The sequence below is a fragment of the Mustelus asterias genome, chromosome 1, assembly GCF_964213995.1.
Source record: "Mustelus asterias chromosome 1, sMusAst1.hap1.1, whole genome shotgun sequence".
Lineage (NCBI taxonomy): Eukaryota > Metazoa > Chordata > Chondrichthyes > Carcharhiniformes > Triakidae > Mustelus > Mustelus asterias.
Genome location: NC_135801.1, coordinates 67,690,044 through 67,715,511, shown reverse-complemented (window position 1 = coordinate 67,715,511; position 25,468 = coordinate 67,690,044). Strand labels below are relative to the sequence as shown.

The following is a 25,468-nucleotide window of genomic DNA, read 5'->3' as shown; positions in this document are numbered from 1 at the left end:
TGTGGATAAATGGCAGGTTTTGAAACATGCTATTAAAAACACTTGCCATAAAAATGGATGCAGTTGCATTATACAGTCCTGCCCATAGGTGAGCAGTCAAAAATTCAGTACAGTTTTATTTCATTTTGTGCTGGCTTAGCTAGGTAAATTTTAATTCTAATCAACTTTTCCTATCAGTCCTATTTTTCATCCCTTGGAAAAACTGGTTCACTTAAATTTTCTTGGGTTATCTGGGTGCCTTGTGAAAATACCTGCTGTCTATAAGGAAGGGATACCTGGATTCACTGACAGCCCTTTTAAAATACATGAACAATCTGATATACTACTCCATGGTTTCCAATGTGCTTACTTCATAGTTTTTATGCTGTAGAAAATTCATAAGCAATCCATTTTCAAACTGTCTTTCCCAAACGCAGACTTTTCTGTGGCTTCTACAGATAACATCATGGATCAGTGCAGAGGTTTACAAATGCATTATAAAGTAAGAAAATAGTGGATGAGAAAAGGCCTTGGACATATAGTGTTGAAAAGAGAGGATGTTCTTGAGAGGACATGGACAAAATCCATGTAGAGTTGAGAAGCAAGAAAGTTATGATCATGCTATGGGTATGGTGGAGTGGCAGGGGTGGGCGCGGGGGGGAGTAGACAGCAATGGGGGAGGGGAGATGTGGAGTATTCTGTTAGCCTTCAAATATTAAGAGAAAGATAGATGATCAAATGTGCAACAAAATTAGAGATGTATAAGAACTGCAGAGTAGTGACATTGGGGACCTCAATTACCCAAGTGTCTATTAGGATAATGTTAGGATCATATTCGAATAACAGATAATAAGGGGGAGCAATTTCTAAAATGTGTTCAGGAGAACATAAGTGCCTTGACTAGCATGCTCCGGTCCAAATAGGATGGAGGCATTCCTAGATTTGGTGCTAGGGAATGAGCCTTACCAAATGGCTCTAAAGGGAGCACTTGGGTAAGAACGATTGTTACATTATCAGGTTTAGATTAACAATAGAGAAGAGCAAAGGACAATCTAACGTAGAACTTCTAAACTGGAAAATGGCTAAGTTCAATAGGATGAGAAGGAATCTAGCCAGAGTCAAATAGAATCAAAGACTGACAGGAAAAACTAATGGAACATCCGTGATCTTTCTGAGGAGGAGATGTTTCATGGTAAGTACATTCCAATAAAGATGAAAGATTGGGAAACCAAAGCCAAGGCTCCTTTGATGATGAGGGCAATAAAGAGAGCTGGCATAGACTCCTTCCCTGCCATAATGATTCTATGACATCTGTATAATGTCCATTGTCTAAGGCTGTCAATCTTATTTGATCACTTGAGGAATTTGGTTGAGAACAGACAAAATTAAGATTGTTAAAATTTAATTTCACTTCAGTGTGTATAAAGTTTCTTTATACACTATTTTCAGGCACTGCACAAAGATACTTTATGCAAGTACATTAAGCAGCATTATCTCAACTAACTGAACTTCAAAGATAAGATTCTCTGGTATGTTTCACTGACCTCTGAATGTTAACTGACTAAAACTCAAGGACATTAATCCAACATTCCAACCTATAATCAATGTCAACCATTTGTGTTGCAAGGATGACATTTCTATACTGCCAGTGGTATTGGAATTGTGATACTCTGTAACATATTTGATCATCAGTAGCTATACTTATCCTTTAAACCTCAAATTCTAATTCTAAACCAGATATTTACTTTTTTAAGGAGATAATTGACATTTTAACTTTTTCTGAGAGTATGTTCCTTACACCCACTAGTTCGTGGAAGGAAAGGATATTTTTTCTACATTTTGATCATTCTTGAGGCTTACCAATATACTTCTGTCCTCTAATTATGGTGGTCATCTCCGAATCGTGCATGGTTCAGTGTGACTGTGAGCTGTTTTATGCCGCTTGGTGTACTTTCTTCATTGACGTATTATATCAGGATCGTTTCTGAGATGAATTAGAAGTAACTCTAATGCCTCATTATTCCACCACTGGTTGATGTTGGCATTTTGAACTGTCATAACGATATTTTCTGACAATTCGCAACAAATATTTCAAAATCATTGAATACAGTTCTGCAGTTCTTCCTAAAGAAGTTTACTGTTTTGTTCGGATGTATCTGATTTTAAATGTTAGTAATGGTACGAATTTCATAAATAATATGCAACATTTCTTCTGCGTAGTATAGGTCATTCACATCCAAACAGCCCAAGATATAAATTCAATTTTATTGCCGATGTGGTGGAGAAAATCGCACCTGCAGTTGTTCACATAGAGCTGTTCTTAAGGTAAGTTGGTCAAGAATAATGTGCATGGAGTATTACATATTTAGTACATTTGAATTAATATATTTAAAAAGAAATTTGTGGAATATGCTCTTCACTGGCATGGCCAACACTGCAATGAAGTTACTGTGAAAATCCCCGAGTCGCCACACTCCAGCACCTGTTTGGGTTCTCTGAGGGAGAATTTAGCATAGGCAATGCACCTAACCAGCACATCTTATGGACTGTGGGAGGAAACTGGAGCATCCAGAACAAACCCATGCAGACACAGGGACAACGTGCAAACTCTGCACAGACAGTGACCCAAGCCGGGAATCGAACCCGGGTCCCTGGCGCTGTGAGGCAGTAGTGCTGACCACTGTGCCACCCAAAAGAGCTAGAAATAATGGACTTTCGAAACATTTATTTCTAGTTTCTTCAAGCTCAGCAATCTTAATTTGCATCAAACTTCACCAATTGATTATGGTTTCCTTAGAATGGCTTCGCAGATGTTATAGTTTTATATTGCAGTGGAGAGGGTGACAAGCTGGGAAGAAATGCTTGACAAAGTAACTCTAGTGACAGTTTGAATGGTGCTGTTGATTATGAGGGTGGGAATTTCTTTACACCATCTGCGCCTTTGCGTTATGCAATGCACTTTACTCTCTCCTGGTTTTTTTTTCTTCCACTTGCAAACTCTTCTAATTCAGTGAGCTTTACCAATCAGGTTTCTTTTGTTACCATTGTGAATTTTAATTTTACTTGCTAACAATTGTTACTTTGGCTGTCACATTTCATAGTGACAGGAAGTGAAAGATGATGAAGATCACAGAAGCAGAATAGAATTTAATAGCGTCAATAGTGATGAATGCTTTTCTTAAAAAAAACTACCTTTGTGAGATTTAAGTACTTAAAAATTACAATAATTTGAATGGAATCATAGATTCCCTACAGTGCAGAAGGAGGCCATTCACCGACAACAATCCCACCCAGGCCCTGTCCCCATAACCCCATGTAGGGCGGCATGGTAGCACAGTGGTTAGCACTGCTGCTTCACAGCTCCAGGGTCCCGGGTTCGATTCCCGGCTCGGGTCACTGTCTGTGTGGAGTTTGCACATTCTCCTCGTGTCTGCGTGGGTTTCCTCCGGGTGCTCCGGTTTCCTCCCATGTGTGGGTTAGGTTGATTGGCCAGGTTAAAAATTGCCCCTTAGAGTCCTGAGATGCGTAGATTAGTGGGTAAATATGTGGGGGTAGGGCCTGGGTGGGTTTGTGGTCGGTGCAGACTCGATGGGCCGAATGGCCTCCTTCTGCACTGTAGGGTTTCTATGATTTCTATGATGATTTATCCTGCTTGTCCCCCTGACATTAAGGGGCAATTGGCCAGTCAACCTAACCCGCACATCTTTGGAGGGTGGAAGGAAACCAGAGCACGTGGGGGAAACCGACACAGGGAGAATGTGCAAACTCCACTCCGACAGTGAGCCGAGGCCGGAATTGAACCCAGGTCCCTGACACTGTGAGGCAGCAGTGCTAACCACTGTGCCACCGATCCGCCAATTTTTTATTAGAAAATAAAATGTTCAAATTGTGGAAAATTACTTCTGCAGATGTTTCCTTAATAAATTGTACAATAATATCAGTAAAAATACATATTTAATACAACTTAAGCATTGACAATGAAAAAAGAATGAAGAAAATCTTTTGGTCCTGTTTGAATTTTCCTCACAAATGCAGGCATCCTCTACTGAGACGAAACATCCCATTGTCCAGTGGCTCTGGCTTTATAATATCAGATAGTGGGCTAATTGTGACCAATGCCCATGTAGTAGTGTCCAGTAACACCATAACGTCAGGTCAACAACAGCTGAAGGTGCAGGTACATGATGGGAAAAACTATGAAGCAACAATAAAAGATATGGACAAGAAATCAGACATAGCAACAATAAAGATTAATCCTAAGGTAAGTGAATCATCTTTTGGTTAAACTTTAAAAGCCAGAAAATTAAGTATTCTGTTAATTAAATTGTTTTTTCATTCTTCTTCTGACATATTTTGTCCTTAATAAAATAAAGAAGTTCAATACTTGAAGTACGTTTAAAATGAAACCTGTACACTGAATGACAGTATAAAGTAGTTCATAGAATCTGGACAGTGCAGAAAAAGGCCATTTGGCCCAACAATCCTGCACCAACAACAATCTCGCCCAGGTCCTATCCCCACAACCCATGTATTTACCCTGCTAACCCCCTGGACACTAAGGGGCAATTTAGCATGGCCAATTAACCTAATCCACACATCTTTGGACTATGGGACGAAACTGGAGCACCCGGAGGACACGAGGAAAATGTGCAAACTCCACACAGACAGGCACCTGAGGCCGGAATGGAACCCAGGTCCCTGGCATTGTGAGGCAGCAGTGCTAACCACAATGCCACCATGTCACCCTTGCAGGTTAGGTACTCACCAGGCCAGATGCAGGGTCTACCCTGTTGCCTGAAATATCTTAACCAAAGTCAGAAGACAACCACCCTCCACAACAAATTCCCACCTCTTCAGTGTGATTTGTCATTTTGAAACAAGCTCATGTTGAAAAGACTGCGTAAGATTGCATATTCTCTGCTAATCAGTGCTGATCTAAAGTCAATGTACCCGATAGAGAAAGTCTAATTGCATCTTCTGTAGGATGTTTACAGCTATCTGAGAAAAGGAAATGTTAATTTAAATCTGCAGTGCTGGAGAGGAACCCAGAAGTAAAAAAGCAATAGGGGTGGAATTACTTTTCGGTAATAGCATGAAACAGGCAAAAGCAAATCAACAGTGTGCTTTACACTCAGCTGATTCTCTTCTCTAATGACTTCAATGGAAAGAGAATGGAGCTGATTGTATAAAACAGGCTGCAGATTCGCTGTTGTATGCTTTACCTGAGCTCTCAAGATCAATTTCACTTCCATTGTCTAAACCACAGGACATCCATTTTTAAGGAGATTTTTCTCAGTACTCAGCAAAAATATATTCCAGTGAAAAAGAAGGAATGTAAGAAAAGGGATAACCAGCCATGGATAACTAAGGAAATAAAGGAGAGTATCAAATTAAAAACCAATGCATACAGAGTGGCCAAAATTAGTGGGGAACTAGAAGATTGGGAAGCCTTTTAAAAAACAACAAAGAACTACTACGAAAGTAATACAGAAAGGAAAGATAGATTATGAAAGTAAACTAGCACAAAATATAAAAACTGATAGTAAAAGTTTTTACAAATATATAAAACAGAAAAGAGTGGCTAAAGTAAATGTTGGTCCCTTAGAAGATGAGAAGGGGGATTTAATAATAGGAAACGAGGAAATGGCCGAGGCCTTAAAACAAGTTTTTTGTGTCGGTCTTCACAGTGGAGGACACAAATAGCTTACCAATAATTGATGGTCATGAGACTGTAGGGGGTGAGGACCTTTAAAATGATCACTATTACTAAAGAGGTAGTGCTGGGTAGGCTAATGGGACTAAAGGTAGACAAGTCCCCTGGTCCGGATGGAATGCATCCCAGGGTGCTAAAAGAAACGGCAGAAGTAATAGCAAATGCGTTAGTTGTAATTTATCAAAATTCGCTGGACTCTGGGGAGGTGCCAGCTGATTGGAAAACAGCTAATGTAACACCACTGTTTAAAAAAGGAGGTAGACAAAAGGCAGGTAACTACAGGCCGGTTAGCTTAACATCCGTAGTTGGGAAAATGCTGGAATCTATCATTAAGGAAGAAATAGCAGGACACCTGGAAAAGAATGGTTCAATCAAGCAGACGCAGCATGGATTCATGAAGGGAAAGCTATGTTTGACTAATTTACTGGAATTTTTTGAGGATATAACGAGTGCGGTTGACAGAGGGGAACCGGTGGATGTGGTGTATTTAGATTTCCAGAAGGCATTCGATAAGGTGCCTCACAAAAGGTTGCTGCATAAGATAAAGGTACACTGAGTTGGGGGTAAAGTGTTCGCGTGAATTGAGGATTGGCTATCTAACAGAAAGCAGAGAGTCGGAATAAATAGGTGCTTTTCCGGTTGGCAATCAGTGACTAGTGGCAGGGATCGGTGTTGGGGCCTCAACTATTTACCATATATATAGACGATCTGGAAGAGGGGACCGAGTGTAGGGTAACAAAGTTGGCGGATGACACAAAGATGAGTGGGAAAGCAAATTGCTTGGAGGACACAGAGAGTCTGCAGAGAGATTTGGATAGGCTAAGTGAGTGGGCAAGGATCTGGCAGATGGAGTATAACGTTGGTAAGTGTGAGGTTATCCACTTTGGAAGGAATAATAGTAAAATGGACTATTATTTAAACAGTGAAAAATTACAACATGCTACTGTGCAGAGGGACCTGGGGGTCCTTGTGCATGAATCACAAAAACTCAGTTTGCAGGTGCAGCAGGTAATCAAGAAGGCAAATGGAATGTTGGCCTTTATCGCGAGAGGGATGGAGTATAAAAGCAGGGAGGTCATGCTGCAACTGTACAGGGTACTGGTGAGGCCACACCTAGAGTACTGTGTACAATCTTGGTCCCCTTATTTAAGAAAGGATATATTAGATTTGGAGGGGGTACAGAGAAGGTTCACCAGGTTGATTCTGGAGATGAGGGTGTTAGCTTATGAGGAGAGATTGAGTAGACTGGGCCTGTACTCATTGGAGTTTAGAAGGTTGAGGGGAGATCTTATAGAGACATATAAGATAATGAAGGGGCTAGACAGGGTAGAAGCAGCGAGGTTATTTCCACTTACAATGGAAACAAGAACTAGGGGAGTTAGCCTCAAAATATGGGGGAGTCAGTTTAGAACAGAGTTGAGGAGGAACTTCTTCTCCCAGAGGGTAGTGAATCTTTGGAATTCTCTGCCCAATGAAGCAGTAGAGGCTACCTCGTTAAATGTGGTTAAGTCGCAGGTAGATAGATTTTTAACCATTCAGGGAATTAAGGGTTATGGGGAACGGGCGGGTAAGTGGAACTGAACCCACTATCAGATCAGCCATGATCTTATTGAATGGCGGAGCAGGCTTGAGGGGCTAGATGGCCTACTCCTGCCCCTATTTCTTATGTTCTTATCCAATTCTAAAAGAAATGATAATTTGCAGAAATGTAACTCCTGCCAAAATTACAGGTTTTGCTTGAATTCTAAGTGGCTCATACTGCAATGCTTAGCACCCATAATGCTCACAGAGTCGTAGAATCTCTACAGAAGGCCATTTGGCCCATTGAGCCTGCACCAACAACAATCCCACCCAGGCCCTATCCCCATAACTCCCAATATTTACCCTGCTAACCTCCCTGACACCAAGCAGCAATTTACCATGGTCAATCTACCTAACTTGCACATCTTTGGAGATGTACATCATGTAAATCATGCACAGGATGATCTTTAGTATTAAGGGCTGTGACCTGCTGTGTGCCAATTGCAAGTATCACAAGGTAGCACCATATGGAAGTGTAGGTGACATTGAAGGGCAATACCCCATGCAGGTGTTTGGGCTTTTTAGTGCCTAAAAATATAGAACAAAGTTCTTACCTTGCCTTATAATACTCTCAAAGAATTAACACTTTCTTGCTCAACTGCTCACAGGAACTGGTTATAGATAAGACCGCATTCTCTACACCTGTTAAGGCTGCTTTTGCACTCCGTTGCAAAGGAAAGGCCTCTTTCTTTGGCACACATGGCAGCTGATCCTACATAGCTGCACATTGTCAGGGTGCCATTCACTACCTCAGTATTGTTGCTGCCACTTCTATCCCTGAACTTTAAGATCATTGCCAATATTTTAGGAGATGCTGTGGAAACAGTGTGATACTAAATGAATCAGATGACCTTGCATTGTATCATGAGATCAGTTTATATGAATGCAAGGTGATGCATTTTGGTAGATCAAACCAGGGCAGGACTTACTCAGTTAATGGTAGGAGGTTGGGGAGAGTTAGAGAACAAAGAGATCTAGGGGTACAGGTTCATAACTCCTTAAATTGGAGTCGCAGGTGGACAGAATGGTGAAGATGGCATTCAGCATGGTTGGTTTCATTGGTCACAACATTGAATACAGGAGTTGGACATTTTGTTGAAGTTGTACAAGACATTGGTAAGGCCACACTTAGAATACTGTGTACAGTTCTGGTCACCCAATTATAGAAAGGATATTATTATACTAGAAAGAGTGCAGAAAAGATTTACTAGGATGCTACCGGGACTTGATTATTTGAGTTATAAGGAGTGGCTGGATAGACTGGGACTTTTTTCCCTGAAGCATCGGAGGCTGAGGGGTGATCTTATAGAGGTCTATAAAATAATGAAGGGTATAGATCAGCTAAACAGCCAACATCTTTTCCCAAAGATAGGAGAGTCTAAAACTAGAGGGCATAGGTTTAAGGTGAGAGGGGAGAGATACAGAAGGGTCCAGAGTCACACTTTTTCGCACAGAGGTAGTGAGTGTCTGGAACAAGCTGCCAGAGATAATAGTAGAGGTGGGTACCATTTTGTATTTTAAAAAGCATTTAGACCATTGCACGGGTAGGATGGGTATAGAGGGATATGGGCCAAACATGGGCAATTGGGACTAGGTTAGTCGTTAAAAAAAGGGCAGCATGGACAAGTTGGGCCGAAGGGCCTGTTTCCATGCTGTAAACCTCCATGACTCTATGATTCTATGAATGTAGGTGAACACATTGCCCCAAAGGGTTTCACAAGTGGCTCTGTGCTAGAATATTATTAGCTCCTAAACAATGTAGCATCTGAGCAGCTTGGAGAAAGGAAGTGTTTTTTAAATAAATTGTTACATTCAGGCAGAAACTTCACTAAAGTGCTTCATTCTGTAATTAGGCAATGGGAAATTGAAATTTTATTTTACAATCAAAATGCTACAACAATTAGAAATTAATTTCTTCTTTGTACATGGCAAAAATGTGGTAATGGATATAGTTGAAAAAATGGTGGTAGACTTTCCATACTATTCCACAAGTGAGGAAGCCTCCTGAGTTCACAACGATCAGGTCTAAGTAAATTATAAAAGCATTCCTCACAACTGGAATTAAACGCCCATAACACATTTCTGTGTTCAGGTTGTAGAACTGTAAATGTTTAAACCCATAAATTCACCGTACGTATTTAAAGCTACGGGACATTTTGTGATGTCACAAAGATGAAAGACCTTGGCCGGACTTTTCTGACCGTTCACGCCAGCAGGATTTTCCCATCCTGCTGCAGTGAACGGAGATTTGTCTTGCTGCCAAATTCTCAGTTTTGCTGCAGCGGGAGCGTGGCATGAACGGGTGGTAAGATCGTGCCCCTTGCTTTTATTCATCAAGCTATACTTTCTCAACCTTGCAAAGTGCTTCATGACCAGTGTAGTAATTTTGAAGTCTAGTGACTGCTGTACCACAAGGAAAGGAAAGCTACTATAGTATCAAGAATATTTGTACATCTTTGCAAAGAAAAGGCTATTTCTGTTTGAGGTTGCAAGAAACAGGATATTATTTGATAAAATTACATTATTAATTTGCTTTTATTTAATCTTTTGCAGAAAAAGCTACCGATATTATCACTAGGTCAGTCTGTCGACCTCAGGCCAGGAGAATTTGTAGTTGCTATTGGGAGTCCTTTTGCTTTGCAAAATACGGTGACAACTGGAATTGTCAGCTCTGCTCAGAGGGATGGACGGGAGCTGGGTCTAAGAGACTCCGACATGGACTACATTCAGACAGATGCCATAATCAATGTAGGTGCAAGGTACCAAGGTATTTTCTAAGTGTGATGAAATAACCTGAAACATAGGCCGGAATTCTCCGACCTCTCCCGCAGCTGGGATTCTCCGGTCCTGCTGCAGTGAATGGAGATTTGGCGGAGCATCAAATTCTCCGTTTGTGCTAGCACCAGTGGAGGAACGTTCGAGACTGGAGAATTCCAGCCATAGTGACGTTCATCTGTTTAGCAGGCACTTTCTGTGCTGCTTTCGCGGCTTTAGTTGCAGACAACAATCATTCCTGCCTCAGGGACATTGACAATAGAGTTGTTGTATTTGCCAGCAAGAACTTAAGAAGATAGTAAAGCACAGAATGAGAAAAGGTCACTCCGTCCATGCAGCTTGTTCAATGCAGCCTGTCTTGAACTTTAATGGCACTTATTAATCTTCAGCACAAGTTATACATAAATGCTTCCAGAACCCTAATAGGAATGAAATAAAATTCCTATATGTCATTCTGCATGTCCGCTCGCTGTTCAGTGTTGACCAGTTGGTTTCCACAATTGATTTCACTAGATTGATTTCAGAGATGAGGGGTTTGTCGTATGAACAGAGATTGAACAGTTTAGGCCTATACTCTCTAGAATTTAGAAGAACGAGGGAAGATCAAATTGAGGTATATAAGATTATAAAAGGTATGGATAAAGTAGACATGGAGTGGATGCTTTCTCTTGTGGGGCATTGCAGGACGAGAGGTCATAGTCTTAGGATAAGGGGTAGCACATTTAAAACAGAGTTGAGGAGAAACTACTTCTCCCAAAACGTTGTGAATTTGTGGAATTCGCCACCCCAAAGTGTGGTGGATGCTGGGACAGCGAGTAAATTTAAGGAGGAGTTAGACAGATTTTTAATTGGTAATGGGTTGAAGGGTTATGTGGATAAGGCAGGAAAATAGGGATGAGGAGCATATCAGCCATGATTGAATGGCAGAGCAGACCCAATGGGCTGAATGGCCTAATTCTGCTCCTATATATTATAAACTATGAACTTATAAACTTATAATTTACCTTTTGTTAAACAATACAAGAGTCAGCAGTGTTATTGTAAGTAGACAGAGGAGCATTCCTCATGGTAAAAGTTATAACTTTACAAGTGGATATCTTGCCTTTGCCAAAAATTATGCACTCTGGCAGACATAACTTCAACACATTTATAAAACACATATTTAATGTTGCATGTTTGAATCAAATGTTTATGTGGGCTTTGCTGATGATTCACTGCAGATGTTATATAGCAGGTTATTTTCAATAAAGTTTCTACCCAGTGAGCTCCAAAAAGGTGAGAGTGATGCTTACATTAACCTTTGATGTACTAGTTTTATTTATAAAGCTCTTGATTTAACTTTGCACGAATATGGAAATCAATGGATTTGGTGATGGCTGAACTGTTGAACAGGAAATTATTCATATTCAAACATGGAATAGTTTTGTATGATTACATGAAACCAATTCTGGAAAAAGCTGGGTGGGAATGGAATTAGTATCTTAGGAAGTTAATAATAATTATGGTGGCAGTTAAAGAAGCATTTTCTTTTTGCCTTGCATGAACTATTATTGGTTGGTTGACCAGAGTAGAATTTAAAACAACAGTGATGTTAATCCAAAGATGGAATGTTTAAATCTAAGACGCATCACTTAGTACACGCTTTGGGTTTTGGAGAAGAAACCTATTCAAAAGCATGATATGTTTCTGCATTTGCTTTTTAAAATTACTGGACAAAGTAATGATGGCTGGCATTATAATATATTTTGAAGAGAAAGGAAAAACAGTGGGATTTTCTGGCTGCGCTCGCTTCAATCCTGCCCTAGGTTACTGGAATTTTGCATGATCCAGTCCCGCCCACTATGATTCCCGTGGCGGGCAGGACGGGAAAATTCTGGTGTTGACTGATGTGGTCAGCAACTGTTCACTTAGATACAATGACATTTGGCTCTAAACCCACTCACTGCAATAAGCATGATTTACTTCATAACCGAGGAATCTTTGCAGAAGCTGGCAATGCCTTGAATTTGGACCAGAGTAAGACCAATTATATTTTTCCAACTCGTTTCATCTCACATGATCTGAAATGAGATATTTTGAGATATGTCCTTCCCTGTTCTATCAATTAGCCAGTAACTGGGGGAAATCTGCACATTTCTAAGCATCAGATGAGGGCAGGTTTGATGCCAAATGTGATGGCCCAAGTTTAGTCAGTGGATCTCACTGTCAGGAATTGTAATCGCAAAATAGCTAGTAGGGTGGAACATGGTGACTGGATTCATTCCACCATCACTACCCACCGAAAAGAATAGAAAAATCAGAGGATAAAACATGATTGAAAGAGAGAGCACTTTGTTTTTAGTGAAGTTTAACTCAACTGACTGACTGTTCACCCGGTCAATTGGGAGTTCTTAGTCATGTTGTGTATAAAACTGTCTAACTTAAAGTCAAATACGCAATGTACTTTATGTGTACTTACTGTCTTTGCTGTTTTCTGCATATTGTACATCACTGAAGTATGGAAACTCTGGAGGGCCTTTGGTGAATTTGGTAAGCCCAATTATGCGTAATTTCCTTATCTTTCACATGCTAATCTACAAATGTTTACCATTTAACTGGAAAAATAAAGCCACAATATATTTTCCTGCTTTGGGCGTGTTTGCTATTTTTTGTTCAGCTCTTCAGAAACGATTAGATAGGAGCATCCGGAAGCTAATAAACTGACTTGCCTCGAGAGTTAGCACGGTTTTGTCTGTTGCAAAAACAAAAATGCGATGCCAAACTTCAAAGCACATATCATCCTCTGAATCTAACAGCAGCAAATACAATGAGAGATATTTAGAATACACCCTGGAGTTTTCTTTGAATCTTCTTTTAAAAATTTATCGTCCTACAGGATGGCGAGGTTATAGGAATAAATACACTGAAGGTCACTGCAGGAATTTCCTTTGCAATTCCATCAGACCGCATTGCAATGTTTCTTACTGATTCTCATGATAAACAAGCCAAAGGTAAGAATTTTGAGCGCATGAATGAAGCTGATTTACTTTCCAGAGTGAAACATACTGCACTAATCTTGACTACTACAAGAATTAAAAAAACAAATCGCAGCATGCAAAATGTACAATGTGTGAAATCTAACAGGCCAGACTAATAATAGGAAGCAAATGTTTTGACTAGTAGTGTGGGAAAAGACTTGGGGCAGGAATATTTCTTTCCACAACTAGAAGATTAACTATAAAATTAGAAGTAATTTTTGAAATGTTGTCAAATATGCAAAACCATATGTGTTCATTTTATAAGAGTGTTGCAGTCTGGAGAATGCTGGATCAGACGTAACACCGCCCAAAATTCACATTCCGATATGCATTCCCATAAACAGAAAGTAGGAAGGTGGAAGGGGAAAAAAAACATAGCTTCAGAAATGAGCCATGCAAGTCAACTCTGCACCCTCAAAATGGAGTTCCTGCCTCCAACATTAAAAGGCAATGTGAAAGAAATCACACAAAACCTACATTTAGGGCAGCACGGTAACACAGTGACTAGCAGGGACCCGGGGACCTGGGTTCGATTCTGTCCTTGGATGCCTGTCTGTGTGGAGTTTGCACATTCTCCCCGTGTCAGCATGGGTTTCCGCCGGGTGCTCCGGTTTCCTCCCACAGTCCAAAGATTTGTGGGTTAGATGGATTGGCCATGCTAAATTGACCCTAGTGTCAGTGGGATTAGCTCGGGTAAATGCATGAGGTTGCAGGGATAAGGCCTGAGTGGGATTGTTATCAGTGCAGGCTTGATGGGCTGAATGGCCTCCTTCAACACTGTAGGGGTTTTATGATTCTATAATTTCTTTATCCACAGTATTCACCAAACTGTATTTTTAGAAGGTGCAGTTTTAATACCTAGGTGAGTTAGAGAGAGACCTCATTGAAGCAGCCAGCTTCTTTTTATTTTAATGTAACAATCCTAGAAACTGATGAGTTTGATCCTGTCTCGAGAATAGCAGGTATTTGGATCTCTAGATTAGATGCATCCTGAAACAAAAATGTGCAATTCCTGCATAAAAAAAATAAGAAGTGCTGATACAAGTAACCCCCTGTTTGAAAAAAATGCAAGGAAATGTTTATGTGGTAATAATTGATTCTGGTGTCCCTCCATTGCAGTATTAGACAATTTATAAGAATTTTTTTTTTTAAACAGAGGAAAAAGGTATATTTAGGAGCTCTGTAAATCTAGGGGGAGATGGGTGGAGATTTTCATGTGTAAGTGTCCGAGGCCCAACTATCTTCAGCTGCTTCATCAATTACCTTCTTTCCATCATTATGTCAGAAGTGGGGGTGTTCAGCACCATTCACGACTTCTCAGATACTAAAGCAGTCCATATCCATTTACAGTCAGACCTGGACAACTTTCAGGCTTGGGCTGATAAGTGACAAATAATATTCATGGCACACAAGTGCCATCTCCATGAAGAGAGAGACCAACCATCACCTCCTATCATTCAACTGCATTACCATCACTGAATCCCCCACAATTAACATCCCAGCGGTTACCATTGACCAGAAACTGAACTGGACCAGCCATATAAAAACTGTGGCTACATTAGCAGGTCAGAGGATGAGAATTCTGAAGCAAGTAACTCACCATCTGACTCCACAAGAGCTTGTCAACAATCTACTAGGCACGTGTCAGGCGTGTGATGGGAAACTCTCCACTTGGCTGAGTGACTCAAGAAGCTGGGTGACTCAACACTCAAGAAACCTGACACCATACAGTACAAAGTTCGATTGTTACCCATCCACTACCCTAAATACTTACTCCCTTCACCACTGGTGCACAGTGGCAGCATTGCAAGCCATCTATAAGATGCACTATAGTAACTCACCAAGGATCCTTGGAGAGCATATTCCAAACCTTTAACCTCTACTATGTAGAAGGACAAAGGCAGTAGATGCATGAGAACACCACCACCTACAAGTTCCCTCCAAGCCCCACACCATTCTGACTTGGAACTATGGGGCGATTTTCAGCCTGCGTTCACCGTCAGAGAGAATGATGACGTGGGTGGAAATTCCGGAGAGAATCGTGTTTCCCATTTTCCACACGCCTTTCCGGTGATGTCATGAGGTTCATGCCTACAAAGGGAGCAAACTTCATTTTAATGGACTTCAATACATTTGAATATAACTTGCCAGCCCCCCACCACATGGTGCCTCCTCACTGAATAGTCAAAGCTCGTTGACATGTCATCAAGTTGGCGAGGTTTACAATAGGTTTTGAAAGATGAGATTCAGTTGAGGGGATCCCTCTGGGGGCATAAAATGAAGTATAGCCCCTGGGGGGGGGACATGGTTACCTATCACAGCCCCCCGAGTCATTGACCTCAGGTGTGATTCTCTGGTTTAGGGATGAACGTGGACGGAGAATCCCACCCCTGGACAGCAAACTGGGCTGTGGAGCTGGTGAGCTACATGCCAGTTTTCAGTCTAAACCTGACACTTTGAAAGAATATGATAAGATTCTGCCCCTTACCACCATTCCTTCACTGTCACTTCAAAATCCTGGAACTCCCTCCCCAACAGCTGTGGGTGTGCCTACACCACAGGGACTGCAGCGGTTAAAAAAGGCGACGCACCATGACCATCTCAAGGGCAATTAGGGATGAGTAATAAATGCTGGCTTAGTCAGCGATGCTCACTTCCTGTGAACAAATACATTTTGTAAAAGTCCAGTTCCACATTTGGTCGGTATTAACCCCTCCCAGGATAATGGGGGGTTTGGTAATGCTGTCAAATGTCAAGGGGAAATGGTTTTCGATTTTCTCTTGTTGGAGATGCTCTCTGTCGGGCACTTTCCTGGTGCGGATGTTAATAATTCAGTTTTGGGCAATGGAACTGACATTGGAAATGTGGGTAGAGACTTCTTTTGAATTTTGTGTATCCTCCTGAAACTGATTCTCAGGGTGCAGTTGATTCGTGGTAATGGCGTGATTCTGTTCTGTGGTCAGAGTGAATTGTGTTGGAATGTCTCCCCCAGTGCTATTGGCTCAGTAGATTAATGAATGAATTAAGGAGGAAGAATAAAGAAAATTAAAAATCTTTCAGGAAGCTAGTCCAAACTCCAAGCCTGAACCCTCAAAACAAAATGATAGACTGACTCGATGCAGATGGCGTTCACCTTGTAGACATTGATAGCCACAAGGAATTTTATTTTTAAAGATATTTGTATGTTTAAAAAGTAATTTGCTAATTACCATATTATTAGGCAAGAGAGAATTTATTGTAATTGTTTTTTTCCTTCTGCTTAATATAGATGTCACAGGCATGAAAAAGCGTTTCATCGGTGTGAGGATGCTGACTGTAACTCCTGCGTAAGTTTATAAGCATTACTTTACTCTTTAAGTTTATTTATTAGTGTCACAAATAGGCTTACCTTAACACTGCAATGAAGTTACTGTGAAAATCCCCTCATCGCCTGCGCCTGTTCGGGTACACTGAGGGAGAATTTAGCATGGCCAATGCGCCTAACCAGCACATCTTTCGGACTGTGGGAGGAAATCGGAGCACCCGGAGGAAACTCACGCAGACGCGGGGAGAATGTGCAGACTCCACACAGGCAGTCACCCAAGCCGGGAATCAAACCCGTGTCCTTGGCGCTGTGAGGCAGCAGTGCTAACCACTGTGCTGCGCCTTATCTTTTCAAAGCTGTTCTTTCCACTCAAAATGATTCCCAAAACGTGAAGGTGGTTGCAAACTGAGAACGGTTGATGATCCCTTTTAATTTCGCTAGAGACATCTGCCTCTCAACTTGCAGTGTGGAATCAGTACAGATATAGATCATAGTGTCTAGGACTCTATCTACATAATCTGACCCTGACTTGTTTATAAACATTGTGGTTAGAAAACAGGAAGTGGAACCTCCTGCCTGGTGTGTAATTGATGTAACCTGTCAATCAGAATAAGAATATTTGCAACAAACCTAATACTTGAGATGCATTCAACCACAAAGGGAAAGTAAAACAAACAAAGCTCCTGGCTGGTGTGTAATTGATGCAACCTGTCAATCAAAGGCTGGTTAAAAGGACTGGAGCATGAAATTGAATGAACGCAAAGCTTTTTCAGACCTTTTCAAGAAGGCCCAGAGACACCTAAAACGAAAGGCAATGTTAAAAGAATGGGACTGAGTGAGCAAGTCTGGTGAAATGAGGAGGTTTTGATTTGATTTATTATTGTCACATGTATTAACATACAGTGAAAAGTGTTGTTCCTTGCGTGCTATACAGACAACACATACTGTTCATAGAGAAGGAAATGAGAGAGTGCAGAATGTAGTGTTACAGTCATAGCTAGGGTGTAGGGAAAGATCATCTTAATGCAAGGTAGGTCCATTCAAAAGTCTGACAGCAGCAGGGAAGAAGCTATTCTTGAGTCGGTTGGTACATGACCTCAGACTTTTTCCCAAAGGAAGAAAGTGGAAGAGAGAATGTCCGAGGTGCGTGGGGTCCTTAATTATGCTGGCTGCTTTGCCGAGGCAGCGGGAAGTGTAGACAGAGTCAATGCATGGGAGGCTGGTTTGCGTGATGGATTGGGCTACATTCATGACCTTTTGTAGTTCCTTGCGGTTTTGGGTAGAGCAGGAGCCATACCAAGCTATGATACAACCAGAAAGAATGCTTTCTATGGTGCATCTGTAAGAGTTGGTGAGAGTCGTAGCTAACATGCCAAATTTCCTTAGTCTTCTGAGAAAGTAGAGGCGTTGGTGGGCTTTCTTAACTATGGTGTTGGCATGGGGGGACCAGGATAGGTTGTTGGTGATCTGGACACCTAAAAACCTGAAGCTCTCGACCCTTTCTACTTCATCCCCATTGATGTAGACAGGGGCATGTCCTCCTTTTCGCTTCCTAAGTCGATGACAATCTCTTTCGTTTTGTTGACATTGAGAGAGGGATTATTGTTGCTGCACCAGTTCACCAGATTATCTATCTCATTCCTGTACTCTGTCTCGTCATTGTTTGAGATCCGACCCACTATGGTGGTGTCGTCAGCAAACTTGAAAATCGAATTGGAGGGGAATTTGGCCACACTTGAGGCTTTTGGTACTTGAGGCTTACTGGATAGTATCAACAATGAACTGTCTGATCTGCTCAGGAGTTGTCAGTCAGAGCAGTTCAAAGTTGCCAGGCTGCACTTACTGCTCAGTCTACAAAATGGAATCTCTCTAGTGAAGCTGACATCTCCTGTCAGTCATATGACTTCAAAGGGGTCTGCTCACACCTGGGCTTCTGTAAGAGAGAAAGGACAATTCCTTTTGCAGAATGGAGTGCTGCTGTGACTTTGAAGGCTTCCAGGGGACATGGATATTAAAGTGACCAGGCCACTTCAAAGGTTTCATGGTAAACAGACAAGAATGAAGATTTGGAACTGAAAGCTGTCAGAGATCACCATGGTAAGAGTGATCTCCACTTTTCCTAGGGTTAGAAGGGCAGTCCAGCCATGAGATCACATCCCGGGGGAGAGTGCTGAGGTCAACCCCTTCCCCCAGTCTGAGCCCATTCAAGCTCCAACTCACTTGGGAGACCCTCCCTCCACAGCCTGGCAGCAGCAGAGGGACACATGGGCACAGCACTTGCCTCCCCCCCCTGTAGTCTACGCTTGTCAGGACCTGTGGCAAATCCTGCCTGCTGGACTCCATGCACGCGGGGGTGGCGGTGGTGGGAGCATACTGGAAAGCTGGAGCATCTGGATTCAAACCCAGTAATAACATGTAAATCACATTGTAAGCATTTCAGTTAGGTTCCTGCTGCTCTGGGCAGGAACCGGGGCCGGGAGAATTGCAGTGGGTTTGATGCCTCGCATAATTCCAGTTTTAGCCCTGACGCCCGATTCAATGGGCCAACGGCCATCCCGCTTCCAGCTGGCAGAAGCAGAGAATCACCCCCTTAATCTCTTCCACAAGGGGAAACATTCCTCATTCTCCATCCTGTCAAGTCCCCTCAGGATCTTATATATTTCAGTAAGATCACCTTTCATCCTTCTTCTTACAGGCCTAACTTGTCCAACCTTTACACATAAGATAAAGCCCTCCATCTCGGGAATCAGTTGAGAGAACCTTCTCTGAACTGTATCCTTCCTTAAGGAGACCAAAACTGTCCGCAGTACTCCAAATGTGGTCTCACCAATGCCCTGTGTAACTGCAGCAAAACTTCCCTATTTTGATATTCCATTCCCCTTGCAATAAGCAACAACATTCCATTTGTCTTCCAAATCACTTGCTGTGCCTACATACTATTATTTCAACAGTTTGGGAAGGTCTAGCAATGGGGTGTGGGAGAAGTTGAAGCTTGGTGAGGGGTGGCCTTTTTTTAGGGCCCAGAGGAGTGTTCCTACTTTGAATGAACTGCGGGGGTCTCTGCACCGCGGGGTTTGGGAAGATTGGCACTGCAGGGGGAGGGGTTGCTGGAGATCGGGGCGGTCCGGGACAGGGATGGACCCAGGAATGGTCAGGGGGGCGCGATCAGGCCCTGGGGGTGATGGGGGTAGCATTGCGGGGCTGGCCAGTGATTGAGTTGGCCAGCAAATGGGAGGTTGACAGCTCTGTGCATGCGCAAAGACACACTGCTTTCACCCTCCCAGGTGGCCTCCCTGAAATCGAATGATATTCACGCACTGCACAGAGTGTGGGAGATTCTAGTCTGAACTCCCACTGTAAAAACCAGCGTGAATTGCTCCAGTTTTCCCGCGAATTCAACACTTAAAATATTTGGGAGAGAATTCCACCCTTGTTGTTTTAATAAATTATGCTGAAAGGATTTCACCCACAGCAATTTTGTGCATTTATTCTCTTAACATTCTCTCTTAAATTATTTTGACATTGGACAGAAAAACATCATTGACTAGTTCTCTAGCTTTGTCTTAAAGGTTTGTGTTTATCTTCTTCTCCAGCCTAATAGAAGAACTTAAACAAAGAACTCCTGACTTCCCTAATGTTCATGCTGGCATCTACGTACATGAAGTCATTCCAGATTCACCAGCATACAGGTAAGCTCCATACATTTGAGTAAAAAAGAGCTTCAGTAAAGAACAGCAAAGTAAATCAGTGGAAGAGACTTAGCAGATTCAGCATCTCTGGGCAGTGCCAACTGGCAATGCACAGGGGGCAACCCCCCCACCGGCAACCTCCTGGGGGGCCTCGATTGCCCCCCTTCACTTCAGCGGGTTGGGATGCCAGCTCCCCGTTCGTGGGGTGCTGTTGTAAACCCCGTTGGAGTGAACCACTTCTGGCTTGGCGGGGGGGGGGGGGTTGCGGTGATGGGGTGGGTGTGATCTGGTTGGTTTTCTCTCTGGCAGCAAGCGTAATATCACCCCCTTGTGCCAAGCTGCAGAATTTGACTTTTGAATGCCAGTTAGCCACTTGGTCCATGAGTAATTGTAATTCCAAACTTTGCGCTCAATACTAAAGAGAAGGATGATGAGGTGAGGGACGACATTATCATGGCTGAAGAGAAAGCAGCTTTTGCACTGCAGCTAGGATGATGTCTGGCATGCTAACAAACGGAGGGAGAAAAGTATTCAGCACTGGGAAATTGTTAGAGTAATGAAAGGCTGATCGATGCTCCATCTGCACTATCATGTGGAATTTGAACAATGTGCCAAATGCCTGAAAGGCTCCACAGGAAACTGAGCAGGTCATGGACATTGAAGTAACCCGAAGCCAAAAAAGCAAAGCATCAATCATCTTGGTTCATGGCAAGAGAGATGAGGTGGAGTTGGTATCATGTGAATTCCGACCACAAGTTCACCTGAAATAAGGGCCCAGATCTACCCGCAGCTACCCCTGCAGATGTGCTGAACTCCCCACACCAGGGGACTGCGTGGAATTACCCAGGAAATTCCAACTTCCAATGGGCAATTACCCTGCATCCGGAAATGTCCAATACTCCAATTTCAATTGGAGACTTTGGATGCTTCCACCTCTCTGAGCAGAATAGAATCATAGAATCCTACAGTGCAGAAGAAGAACATTCAGCCCATCGAGTCTGCACCGACCACAATCCCATCCAGGCCCTATCCCCATTACCCCATGCATTTATCCTAGCTGGTCACCCTGACACTAAGGGGCAATTTAGCATGGTCAATCCACCTAACCCGCACATTGGACTGTGGGAGGAAACCGGAGCACCCGGAGGAAACCCACACAGACACAGGGAGAATGTGCAAACTCCGCACAGACAGATCCAAGCCGAGAATCGAACCCAGGTCTCTGGCACTGTGAGGCAGCAGTGCTAACCACTGTGCCACCATGCCGTCCAGAATAGTGGAACAAACTTAGGTGCATTAAAAGTTAGATGGATTAAGATGTCTGCTAATTCCTTGATAACTATGGTCTTGACCATGACCACCTAACATGCCCCTTCCAACCACACACCCCTCGACCACCTCCCCCCATCCACCCAACTCCCTTCACCATCACCTGACCCCATCCTACCATCTTATCGTACACATTTAGCTTCTCTCTCTTAGAAGCTGGGATCTTTAAACTGATGGGCCTGTCTGGTCCACAACCGTTTTGAGTGAGCGTCAGTTGGCTGCAGGAGGGAATTCTGCCCCTCCCATAGGAGGAAGTCCCACCTTGGAGAGCTAGCAACTAATCTGATTGGCTGGCAGCGCTCTAGTCCCTGCAGTGGACAGAGGAATTGAAGGAAGGTGACAGAGCTGCAGTCCCGGGACTGGATAGAGAGATATATTTTTTTGAGGTCTCGGGTTGGGGAGGGTAGGCAAGGCCTGGGGGGTGGAAAGTGGGCAATTGAGGTGTTGGCGGAGTGGCTAGTGGGCAACGGAGGTCCAGTGGTCACCCAACCTTAAGGAAGGGGAGGGGTGGGTGCCCGAAGTTGGAACTCTGATGGAGCCCCTCCTGTCCCCCATTTCCAGCTCAATGCTTTCCCCTGCACCTTAAAAATTGAGGCTGGGTGGGAAACGGCCATTAAGTGGCCAAAAGGACCTCAATGTTTCTTTTTTATCAGAAACTCATGGGATATGGGCATCACTGGCAGGCCAGCATTTATTATCTGTTCTAGTTGCCCTTGAGAAGGCTCCCACCTTAAAACACTGCTACAACTGATTGGCTTGCTAGGCAATTGAAGAGAGCAGTTGAGAGTCAACCACATTGCTATGGCTCTGAGGTCACATGTAGGCCAGACCAGGTAAGGACAGCAGATTTCCTTCCCTAAAGGATATTGGCGAACCTGATGGGTTTTTCCAACAATTGACAATGGTTTCACGGTCATCAGTAGATTCTTAATTCCAGATATTTTTTATTGAATTCAAATTCCACCACCTGCCATGGCGGGATTCGAACCTGTGTCCCCAGAGCATGAGCTTGAGTTTCTGGATTAATACTCTAGCGATAATATCACTAGACCATTGCTTGCCTTGGGACAAGGGCAGGTGGTCTGTCTGAGGTCTTGTCCACTGCAGCATAAAATCAGGAGAGCGGGAACCCGCTAGGAAGCCTATTCCTTCCATTTCATGCACCCCTCACCGGCTAAAAACCCACCGACGAGGGAATGTGCACCTTGCAGTCTTAGGAAAAACTGAATCAACCTATCAGCATTTCAAACCTCAATAGTGTTGCTGGCGTCTACAACAGCAAAGACTCGAGGCATTGCAAGCAACTCTATTCATTTTAAAGGTAGCCACCTAAGATTTAATAGAAATATGGGCCCAATATTAGTAAGGGTGAGGCAAGGAAGAACTGTCTTGGCGTAGGGGAAAAGATCAGGAGGTCTGGGACACGGAAACTTTGATTGGTAGGGCCTCATTTAAATAATAATCTGCCACATGATACTGGCTATGTGGATAGCCTGGCTGGTAGGAAGGAAGACAAATGAATGGCAGGAGGCCACAGCCAAGAGCTGTACGACTGGTCTCCAGCTGTGACTAGAGGCTAAAGACTCAGGGCCATGAACAGGATAATGCATGAGGGTGGTGAGTGAATAGATCAGGATTATCAATGGGAAGCGTGGTGGAGAAACTGGGATATGGCAGCCTTTATCAGAGCTGGGCAAGGCCCCCAAGGCTTCCCTGTGACGCCTGTGGGGAGCACTCCTGCTCCTCCTGCGCCATAAAGAGTGATGAAAGGAGTAGATGTTCAGTACTCACATTGGCCTGTCGATGCCTCCTGCTTCAGATGTCAGTGAGTCATTACAGCATAGAAAGGCCATGCAGCCCATCGAGCCCATGCCATGTGTACTGCCGGGAATCCCAAAGCGTGGGCCTGCTTTTCAAATCTTGAATGTTAACAAGGCTTCTGTCTTGCTTTTATGGGATGGGCTGATTTGTATTTGTTTAAATTTTTAATAGGCAGCGATTGGGTCAGGTTGCTCAATCCCAATATATTAACCGCCCACCTGTCTGAGTGGTGGTGGTGGTATTCAGGTCAAGGCCATGTAGTGTGGTTGTTCTTTAGAGCGCACCTCTGATTCGGGAGGCCTGCTTGCCGTCACAGAATTGCAGTAACAGACACCAAAGGAATTCCTATCTCCCAGTGAACCAGCTGGAATTCCAGCGCCGTTCAACCTGTGAGCAAAATACATCCAAACGTACAAATTAGGAGTCGGCCACTCGGCCCTTCGAACCTGATCTGATTGTAACTCTGAAGTCCACATTCCTGCCTAGCCCCCAATAACTTTTCAGCTCCTTGCTTTTCAAGGATCTATCTAGCTCTGATTCCGCCTCCACTGCCTGTTGAGGAAGAGTTCCAAAGACTCTCAACCCTCTGAGAGAAAAATAAATTCTCCTCATTTCGGTGTTAAATGGGCGATCCATTATTTTTAGCGTGACCCCTGTAATGACTTCAATCAGGCCATTGAGGTTGGCCTGTTGGAGTATGAGCTCCCTGATTAAGGATCCAATTGGTGGGCCAATCAGGGAGTCTTTCCTCTGATGCCCCCAGAGGTAGACTGCTGACTGATAGCGCTCTGTGTACTGCTGTTAGAGTTGTAAATAAAGAGATTTTGGTGAAGGGACTTCTCCCTCCGCAGACTTATTACAACCCCCTAGGGTGGAATTCTATGGCCTTGTCGCAGTGGGGGATGGGCCGGAAAATGCAGTGAGCCATTCAAAAGTCCACTAACTTTGACAGGAGCGAGAATACTAGCTGGGGGAGGGGCTGCTTAATTCCACCCCACGTTCTAGTTTCCCCCACAAGAGGAAAAGTCCTTTCCACGTCCGCCCTGTCAAGTCCCCCTCAGGAAGTGGCCAGTGTGGCAATGAAACAATGCAGCAGCCTCTGCGCAGAACAGCGGCTGGTTGGGAAAATGCCACCACTTGAGTGCTAGAACTAACTTCATGCTTAGTGAACGCACGACAATAATTAAAAATCAGCTTTTTGTCATAGTCTGATGTATCTCCATTTCCTTATTTCCAGAGGTGGCATCCAGGATGGTGATGTCATTGTCAAAGTGAACGGGGTTCCCTTGAAGACGACAAATGATTTGCAGGAAGCCGTGAAGAATGAGTTCCCTCTGCTGCTCGAGGTTCGCCGGGGAAACGACGACATACTCTTTAACATTGAGCCCGATCTGATTAGTGACTGAAACACAGCCAGCGAACTTAACCCTTTCCAGCCTGGAATACTCCCCATTGCTGTTTTCTCTATTAAGGACCAATCAGCTGCTGGACCAGATGGCATAGTGGAGCAAAACAGTTGTTTATAATGATGCCAGTCACCTTCGATACTGCCAACTTTCCAGATTACGTCCTGCTTACCAGCGGATGGTAAACATCACCTCCCCCATCCCTCTCCATGTTGAAATGTTCAGCATTTACAACTGATAAATACTATTATTCTCTGCCTTATCTGTGGTGGGTGTAAATCTTTCACACTTGTGTTTTGAGAGACCGGGGTGGGTGGCGGGGTGGGGGGGTGGGGGGTGGGGGGGGGCTTGGAATTTTAACCCTGAAGGATGGGCTGGTTTGGATGGGGTGGGAGGTTAAAGAGATCGAAGTGCGACCTTCAACCCCCGACCTGTCCACTTCCGGTTTTAATGAGGTGAGATGAAGTTAGTGATGTGTGTGTGTGTGGCCGGGGGATGGAGGAACAACTTGCATCCAGGAGGGGGGTTAGCAATATACATGTTATAATCAGGCAGGCAGCTTCACATTGGACCATGGTTTCAGATTTCACTCCTCCAGCCGGATTTCATGGGCCTTGGGAAACCCGGCAGTTCACGGAAGGGGAGGACTGCTGAGTCTGGGAGATAAGTGCCTTTACTCACAGCTGCTGGGTCCAGCACATCTGTCTCGCTAAATCCCCATGCACAACCTTTCTGATCTCTCCCACCATCCTCCCTCCCACCCACCCATGAGGCCTTTGGGGCGGCATGGTGGCACAGTGGTTAGCTCTGCTGCCTCTCAGCGCCAGGGATCCAGGTTTGATTCTCTGGGTCAC

General features: G+C 43.6%; 1 protein-coding gene across 1 annotated transcript in view; it reads left to right on the top strand.

Moving 5' to 3' along the window:
- Nucleotides 1-24,875, top strand: part of htra3b (HtrA serine peptidase 3b) — a 33,226-nt gene extending 8,351 nt beyond the window's left edge. The window contains exons 2-9 of the mRNA XM_078213471.1: nt 2,205-2,304; nt 4,015-4,240; nt 9,827-10,021; nt 12,545-12,577; nt 12,924-13,038; nt 16,334-16,391; nt 19,963-20,058; nt 24,446-24,875. Of these exons, the coding sequence (XP_078069597.1) occupies nt 2,205-2,304; nt 4,015-4,240; nt 9,827-10,021; nt 12,545-12,577; nt 12,924-13,038; nt 16,334-16,391; nt 19,963-20,058; nt 24,446-24,614 (992 nt within the window). The 3' untranslated portion in view covers nt 24,615-24,875. The remainder of the gene's footprint in view (nt 1-2,204; nt 2,305-4,014; nt 4,241-9,826; nt 10,022-12,544; nt 12,578-12,923; nt 13,039-16,333; nt 16,392-19,962; nt 20,059-24,445) is intronic.
- The last annotated feature ends 593 nt before the right edge of the window (nt 24,876-25,468 follow it).